The sequence below is a fragment of the Xiphophorus maculatus genome, chromosome 5, assembly GCF_002775205.1.
Source record: "Xiphophorus maculatus strain JP 163 A chromosome 5, X_maculatus-5.0-male, whole genome shotgun sequence".
In the NCBI taxonomy this organism is placed as follows: Eukaryota; Metazoa; Chordata; class Actinopteri; order Cyprinodontiformes; family Poeciliidae; genus Xiphophorus; species Xiphophorus maculatus.
Window position 1 is genome coordinate 16697148 of NC_036447.1, and position 9321 is coordinate 16706468.

At 38.7% G+C, this 9321-nt stretch overlaps 1 protein-coding gene across 1 annotated transcript; it reads left to right on the forward strand.

Annotated features, from left to right (window-relative positions):
- Nucleotides 1–986: 986 nt before the first annotated feature.
- qprt (quinolinate phosphoribosyltransferase) lies at nucleotides 987–8845 on the forward strand. The gene is made up of 5 exons (XM_023333315.1): nucleotides 987–1067; nucleotides 1510–1771; nucleotides 3335–3645; nucleotides 7941–8072; nucleotides 8161–8845. The coding sequence occupies exons 2-5, from the start codon at nucleotides 1519–1521 to the stop codon at nucleotides 8356–8358; spliced, it is 894 nt and encodes a 297-aa protein (XP_023189083.1). The 5' UTR covers nucleotides 987–1067; nucleotides 1510–1518; the 3' UTR covers nucleotides 8359–8845.
- Nucleotides 8846–9321: the final 476 nt, after the last annotated feature.

The following is a 9321-nucleotide window of genomic DNA, read 5'->3' on the forward strand; positions in this document are numbered from 1 at the left end:
AAGTACCTTCTTTAGGATATTTGAGTGCACAATTCACTATTGAAATATGAAGTTTTCTGATTTAGAAAACGCTAAATCAGAAAAGGCTGGAGGGCTGGTTCCTTATAAGATTAAATTCAGATTATATTGCATAGTCCTTCAGTGAAAACATTTGCTTTGTTATCAACTCTAAATTCTTCTCAGCAGATAAAAATCACCCATTTACCGTCTAAGAAATGCAGAACTATTGCTGCCAGACTCTTAGAGTGAGTCATAGTTGCCATTAACTTTGACTTTTGTTTCTTTTTCTTTATATAGAAAGTATTCCTGGCCTAGTGCTTTTGCATTTATTTATGCCTCCTTCCTGTTCTCACTGCAGCCCATGGCTCATCCTGCGTCTGGTTCTGCTGGGGGTTTCTTCCTGTCGAGGCCGAGTTCGGCTCTCCTCTTAAAGGAAACTCGTGTTTTATCCTCTGCATTGTGTTTATTCATAATGGGTTTTCAAATTAAAGTAAAGATCCAAGCAATTTGTGAGTTTTCATATAGATAACTGGCAATAAGGTTAAAATCAGACTGTAGTGAAAATGTCAAACTGGACTTTTATTGAATGTTGAGATTATATTTGTGTTAATCACCACTAATATTAATAAACTGCACTGAAGTGAAATGGAATATGCATGATTTTAATACAATACCGGGTTACGGCAGCAAAAATGTAGTGTAATGTATTTCTCTGCATTTTATCTTGTGAAATTCTCTGCAGAAGGCTTTTAGATTACAATTTTTTGTCAGATTATACAAACTAAATCTAAGTAAACAGAACTCATTGGGGGAAAATAAGCTTCAGATTTGATTGTGTAAAATCAGAATGAATTTTCTCTGCAACAAAAACCGTATTCAGAGGCCTGTTAATCAATAAAAACAATCAATGCTAATCCTGTGGTGTGACCTCTGAGTGCGCCTGTAAACATTCCAACATGGACACAGGGTCAAATTCCATGCCACATTTTGCTTGAGGCCATGTGTGCTCACTTCTGTCCCTCTGCAGCCTGGGATCTACAGACACAGAGAGCCACTGAGACAAGAAGGTATGCATCTCATTTGCATTTATCATGCTGTTGCAGTCCCAGCCTAGTATACTGTGTATTATTCCTTTGTGTTCTAGGTTGGAGCTAAGAGTATGACAGAACACAAAGGAAGCAGAACTTTTAAACATGTTGCTTTGTGTCGCAGACTGAGCGAAAGTTCATTTTTTGACTCAGAAGGGTGATGAGTCTAAATGGACCTTGTGAGACATTACTCACTCATGATCATCTTCTTGTGTAATCTAGTCTTGTTGCAGCTGCACCATTGGAAACAAGAATAAAAATAGGAATCAGTAGTTAAAACCTGAAAAATGTGTCAATTCATTAGAAAACTTAAAATCACACTTAGACAACAAAGGTTTATTTGACAATGCATGGCCTAATTTTGGTTCCTACTTTCATTAAAAGATCGGAAAATTACAGCATACATTTTTTTTAAATGCAGGTTTGTAGCATGTCTGGACCAAAACCACAAGTTGTCCATTCGATTCCAAATTATACCCTGACCCGGCTTGCACGAGAGTGGCTGGCAGAGGACACTCCGAACTTTGACCCGGCAGGAGCCTGCGTGGGATCAGAGGAAGTGGAGGCAAAGTTGTTGTGTAAAACTCCACACACCGTGCTGGCAGGAAGCCCTTTCTTCACAGCAGTGTTCACTGAGGTGGGCTGCACAGTGGACTGGATATACCAGGAAGGAGCGGTGATCGGTAAGCATCAGTAAACTAAATTACCACAAAACCTACTCTGACATAAAATAAAACCTCTAATCATTTGGTGAGAACAATGCTCCAATTATCTTTTTATTTACTTTACTTTTTCTTGAAACCTTGATGTTTGTTACATCTTAATATTTCAAACAACCAAACAAATTTTAATGTTGGATCTCTGCTGAATGATGGAAACAAAAGGAATGTTTTAAATTAGCCTAGTGCTGGATGGACGTTGCAGGAAGGTCAGGTGTGTAGTTTAATTGCTAAAATGGGCTTTTTGGAGCCATAAAACAGATGTGCTATAGTGCTTTCCCAAAAAACTTTAGACTAATGTTTGTCAAACTGTGGTGAAAGTCAGATTGTTGGTACACAGACTGCCTCAGCAGTACATAGGGATATTAATTATTTGCAAGATAAATAAAGACAAGCTAACTGTGAAGAAGTGAAATGCTGAAGCAGGAAAGAGTTGTGCTCTGTTCCTTTTACTTCTGAAGTTGAATTTTGGATAAATCATCAAACCATAAATTTACAGTTTTTCAGTTCTAAGTTCAGAAAACAGTGAGATTTGCTGATTGGTATGCTGCGTGACCAGGTTACTTTAGTTAGCAATACAAGCTAAATACAATTTTTCTTCTTCAACACTGCACTTTCTAACAGTACAGTAACATGTTCACTTAAAGAGGTTGCAAAGTGCCATAAATTAATAGCTTTAAATATGTACAAATCCCCAGAAATGCAAATAAGTTATTCTTTTATTCCGACTATATGTTTTACTTGCAAAACAGACATGAGGTAGCCCAGATGATGATGTTATGGTTGTGGAAACTTCTGATAGGTTAACAGACACATTTGACTTAATTGGAAGCAAAATGGTGGGTGTGTTTTAAGCCAAAGACTTGTAAAGCAGTGTCATCATCCACAGTGAAACATGTCCTGAAGCGATATGGGCTGACAGGCCCCTCAGCAAGGAAGAAACCTTTACTCCAAAAAAAACACAATAAAACAGACTGCAGTTTGCAAATGCACACAGGGACAAAGAACGTTGATTTTGGAGACATGAAGAGAAGTCCTGTGGTCAGATATAATTAAAGTGGAACTGTTTGGCCATAATGACCAACTTTACATTTGGAGGAAAAGCAGGGATGCTTGTGCCATCGTCATAGTGAAGCATGAGGATGACAGCATCTTGTTGTGGAGCTTTTTTGCTGCAGGAGGAGCTGGTACATTTCTCTTTCTCATTATTGTGGCATTTAGCAAATAGAAATAATTGTGATAATTCTAACTGACCCAAAACAAATGATGTTTGGTTTGATTTAACTTCAGATAGTGAGAAAAAAACAAACATAGACCTGTCTTTTTATTTGGTGTATATAAACTACTGGTTTCAGCAGTAATAAGGTGTATGTAATGCTGATTGTAATTTGCTGATACAAAGAAGATAAACTGTGCATTCAGATAGGAGTCAAATTAAAAAGAGAATAATGTTCCTGACATGCCAATGTACAGAAACGAAAAAAACATGGAGTGCCTCCTTCTCCCCATTTTCTGTAACATCTGCAGGTCCAGATGCTGTCACTGTGACTGCTGTGGTGAGGGGCCCAGCGAGATGCCTTCTCCTCGGGGAGCGCCCTGCTCTAAACTGCCTGAGTCGTGCCTCGGGGATTGCCACCCGCTGCTCTCAGCTCAAACTGATGGCAAAGTCTGCCGGCTGGCACGGAGAAGTGGCTGGCACCCGTAAGACCACCCCCGGCTTTAGGCTGGTGGAGAAGTACGCCATGCTGGTGGGCGGCATATCCATGCACAGACAGGACCTGAGCGGGATGGTGATGCTGAAGGACAACCACGTCTGGGCATCGGGGAGCATCACAAAGGTGGGCAGCTGCAGCAGACATTCAGTGGTTCAAGATGAACAAACAGGAAGATGGTGCTCAAATGATCACAACACAACAACTTTGCATTTTCAGTTCATACAAAGGCATGTAAAATTTTGTGGGGGCGCCACTGCACAACAGATGGCACAAGTCTACCAGATTTTGCCAGCTACAAACAGTGTTAGATAACATTTTCTGTTTCTATAGCAACAAAACACAATACAAGATGACATGATTTTAAAAGCGTTTAAAATGTTGCTAAACAACCAAAACATTTTCAAAAAGGAAACCACAACCAGTCAACCTAAAATGTTGAAAAACTTTACTAGGAAATAACTACCACAGTCACAAGACAAAATTAGTTTCAGAATTTTACAACCAGAAATTAACCATGAATTACATCTTAATAAGGAGGATTATTCTCATACTAATATATTTTATTTACTTACATACAGATGAGTCCCATGCAGACATACATAAGGGCTTCATTTTCAATACTTACTGAGTTTTTTTGTAAAGCTAGAGGTCTTTATTTCATGGGAGAAAAAGAGGAAATTAAACCCAGGACAGCTGCATTGAAGACCAGTTGCTGCACAGGGGATTCCTGCCCGACCCACAGCACCACGCTGTGCCCCAGGAGGCCAGCTACGATAAATAAAATACACAAGGGTTTTTTTTGTTTTGGGGGGGGGGGGGGGTTCTATCTAGTGCATGCCTCTCCAAATTGGAGAGACACTCTCCATCTGAGACACACATATATGTTGAAAATGTTACTCTGATAAGAATGACACTTTAAAGCACCATTTATTTACGTACAGACATTGCAAAAAGAAAGCCTCTTTGCTTCAGTTGTCATTTTCTGTAGGAGTCATTCCTAAAGGCCTACCTGGAGATGTCACCACAGGGAAATGATTGGATCCAATCATTTCTGTGCAACAGCTGGTCTCTACTTTGACTAGGTCATTCCAGCACCTTGATTCAGCCACCCTGTTGTAGATGTGGAGCGGTGTTTGCAACCTGACGTGATCTAGTTTGAGACAACCTTTAGATGTTTTGCAGATGGGTTCACATTTGCAGTCAGAAGGTTGCTGGTTGTGTATAGTCGTGAGCACAATGATTTGCTCACCACACGACCTGCGACCAGGTTGTGTGGGTTCATAAAAGCCCAACTCATCACACCTCCATCATGATGTTTGACACTTAGGCATGAGGTGTTTGTGTTTAGAATATGGTTTGGTTTCTCATTCCGAACAAACATTGATTCTATGATTTATTCAGATGAACTTTTGAAAACATAGTTTATGTTGACATTATGTTTTTTAAAGAGAAGAATCTTGGAAACCATTCAAAATAAGCCCTTCTTGTTCTGCTTTTCAAAACTGTCTGTGATAAACTTAAAAGGGCAGTAATAGGTATAATCCATGGTGCCATTTTACATTGGCACTGTGCCATTTTACAGCTTGTAAAATGACACAGCTTGTAAAATGGCACAGTAAAATGACACAGCTTGTAAAATGGCACAGTAAAATGACACAGCTTGTAAAATGGCACAGCTTGTAAAATGGCACACTGCCATTTGGCACAGTAACTGGCACAGTTACTTGATTGTAACTTAATCAAGTAACTTAGTTACTTCCATTAACTAACTTACTTAATTACGTAAATAAATGGTGCTTTAAAGTGTCATTCTTATCAGAGTAAAAAATACTGCACATATCAAACATGACCAAAATATTTATTTCCGAATCTGACACCTTGAAATTCAGGCTCTGTTTCTTTAAGAAACTTCTGCCCTTTAAGAAACTTCTGCTCTTTCTGACATTCTGACTTTCAGCACATCATTGCAACATTGCTTTTCCATTATTCCTTTAACAACAGTTCTTAGGAGAACTGAACTGAGAAGTAGTTTGCATGCTGAGCTCAGCAGATGTGCCGATCCACCAGGGGTTTTCCAATCACTGCTGATGCTAGTCTGAAGGAGCTGAGTGGGCGAGGTGTGGGGGACGGGTACTCTGTGAGGCAGAAACCTGCAACTCCCAGAAGGAGTTTCGTGGAAATAGGTGGTGCTGTCTGTGACTGTGAGCAAGCATTTATTACGCAAACCCAAATGACCCAAATTAGTTTCTTCGTACTTCGCTTCTTATGTATCATTCATTTTTCTTAGACCTGGTTCTCCCTTTGATTCCAGTTCCTATTTGGTCATAGTTCACCTTCAGTGTCTATCTCAGTTTCCCTGCATCTTTCCTTGTCACAGCTTTCATCATTAGTCTGCCAGGTTCTCATGTTGCTTTGTCTCTGCAGTTAGTCCCATTGAACACACCTGTCAGTTGTACCACTCACCTGTTTTCTTTTTTGAGTTGTTGTTGCCAGATCCTCTGTTCTGTTCATTTTCATCTCATGCTCTGTTCCAAGGTGCTTCAGTTTTTTTTAAAATAAATGATCTCCATGCCACCATTCAGCAGTCTTCTGTGCACTGGTTCTGCAAAAACCTTTATGATGGGAACAGTCCAAATTTTCATTAATTTTCTTTATTTTGCCACTGCAGTGTAATGTTTCTTTCTTTGTTTATTTTGCTTTGTTTTTATCACATGAAGCACTTTGAATCGCTTTGTTGCTGAAATGTTTTATACAAATAAACTTGATGATGATGATGTCTTGTTAATTGGTTCAATAGGATATGAAATATCCACAATTGCACAAATAGGACAGTTTTTAATGTTTTCCTATGATACCAACAGCAGTTCTATCTCCAGGTAGTTGTGATTACAAATTGTGTATAAATCGTCAGCTGGCTCAAGTTATCAAGTTTCTGCAATTATAAGTTCTTCAAAGTTCCTGCTTTCGGCGTGCCATGGTGGCGTAGGGGATAGCGAAAACCCATGTTTGGAGGCCTTGAGTCCTCGACGTGGCCGGGTTCGACTCCCGGACCTGGCAATATTTGCCCCATGTCTTCCCCCTTTTTTGTCAGCCTACTTTCATATAAGGGACACTAGAGCCCACAAAAGACCCCCTGGAGGGGTAAAAAAAAAGTTCCTGCTTTCAGTCTACTGTGTGAAAATTCACAGGTAGCAGATAAAGTCCAGTAGAACTTTTTTTTGTTCACTTGCTGACAACTCTTAATCAGATATGAAAACTAATCTAGAAAAATATGGTTACATTACACTTAATTTGCAAAACAAATGTATTGGAATTGACTTCTTTTATGCGTTATGTAGAACAAATTGAAACACATTGTTTTCAAACTGAAAAAAAGAAGAAGAAGCATTATGTCATTTTGGACATAATGCAGCTCTAGCAGAAAACTAATAGAGGAACTGCTACGACATTCACATTTCACTTAGATTTAAAAGGATTGCTAAGCTCTATATAATTTCGGTCATAGTTATTAAGAATCACTTTGGTCAAATAGCCACATCTAATCTGACAGACTTTTCCTACGGAATAAAACAAAATCAGATGGAGTGTTTTAACTGCGAATGGTTCATCCAGGTATGTTTAATCTACAACATAACTGTGATGATCCATAAGACATGATGGATCGTGTCTTATGCCAGTTACAATGCTGGGGATCCAGGGCAATGATGACTATAAATGTCTGCAGAATCTACAAAGCACATAAACAGAGTGAAAGATCTTCTTTTGAGATGCACAGAACTAAGTCAGGTTCTGCTTTCCTAACATTGACGTGATCAGTCACTATGCATTCTTTAAGTTTTAATCAAGAAAGGCACTTTGAATCATGTTCTTATGTACAGTCATCAACTTGTTTTTTTTTATCTAAAAAATGCAGTGTTCTTACATTCAGCTCACCAGAACAAGTCTGAATTTAAAAATAGAGAGAAAAGCACAAAAATGTGGCACATTGGAATCTATTAGCAATGTCATTCTTTAAACCAATGCCTTCTTTAACGTCTCTCAGTGACATCCATGCAATGTTTGGTGAAAGGTTAAACTTATTTGGGAGTTTGCATGGTCTTAAAGTCAAATTTTACCTCCTTGTTTAACATCTATTTTGTTTCCTCACAATAAAACAACCTCTGGTCTGTCTTAACGGTCGCAATGTGACCATTGTTTCTCATTGCATCGTTTTATAGAGTTTTTGAAATGTTGCAAGAGCCTATCGCTCAAATCACACTTGACATGGTGACAATGATAAAGCAGTAATGTTAAGACATGTCCTTTTTTGTAATGTGAAAATAACCAGTGATCCCCACCTGACTGACAGATGTGCAGAGTTCAGGCGTTGTTCTCTTACTTCTGCAAAAGACAAACTTAGAATTCTGTTTTTTTCTCAGGTCGTGAAAGTGGCGCGCTCAGTGTGTGGCTTCAGCAGTAAGATCGAGGTTGAGTGCTGCTCCACAGCGGAAGGAAGAGAGGCAGCCGCAGCTGGAGCAGACATAATCATGTTGGACAACTTTCAGCCACAGGTAAGGCATTTCAAAACTCAGAAGTTCAAGGAATAAAACTTTAACTGCAAAACTAACAAGCGTCTATTTCCACATTTCTGCTTTGCAGGAGCTTCATGTTGCAGCGCGAGACCTGAAGAACGAGTTCCCATCTCTTCAGATAGAAGCTAGCGGAGGGGTCATTCCTGAAAACTTAGCTTCATATTTCTCCTCACATGTAGACATTATTTCTCTGGGCTGCATCACTCAGGGATGCCCAGTTTCAGATTTCTCTCTGAAAGTTCAAAAGCCAGATACAAAGAAGTGATTACTAAACGAACTGTTGATGCAAAACAACAACAACAAGAAAACACTCTAACTTTTCGACTTTTGTGAAGTTACAACTACAAATGTCAATGTACTTTATGTGACAGAGCACCACAAAGCAATACATAATTGAGTAGTGGGAGGAAAGTAACAGAACAGTGCAAAAACAAAAAAGAAGACATAAAATACTGCACTTGTTTGCATCTGGTGCAGTTGACTTTATTATAAGAGTTAACTGGCAACCCCCCCTCCTTGCAAACAGTGAAACATGGTGGTGCAGCATTATGGGTTGGGGATACTTTTCGAAGCAAAATTTTAGGCCATTCTGGGAGAGAAATATACAGTTTAACCTTGCAAATATGGTGGGGAAATAGATTGATGTTTACTGGTAGATTATGATTTAATGCAAATAGATTCATGTGTGCATATGTTTTAGCAGAGCACTGTAAATAAAACAAAACTCTTGTTTCTGTTGTGGAAAAGTTGCAGAGGTTGTTTGTTGATTCATTACATCTTGTTTGTCATTTCAAAAGAAGAATAGAAACTGGATTTTTCATGTGCTGGATTTGTAAAATACACTTCAGCAGAGGAACTGCAGTCACAAGTTTAAATTAAACAGAACAAAGATGAGAAAAAAAGAAGCAAAAATTAAACTAAGATAAGTGTTTATCAGTACAGAAAAGTAGATTGGGTTATACAGACAGGTATTTCAGGGCTGTGCTTATGGTTTACCTCTGTTTTTCATTCTGGATTTTTATAAGTTGTCTAAGTCTGTTTGAGTGTCACATGAGTTTCAAAAAACCTCACACACTTGCATTTTATCTCTACGTACGTGTCGCTTAGTCTGTGCGTGTTAGGCAATTTGTGCACATGAATTTAATATCATTTGCATGTGGAAGAACCTTCTTGAATTCATAATTATCACATTTGTGAGACTGAAGATAAAAAAATATCTCTCAAATGT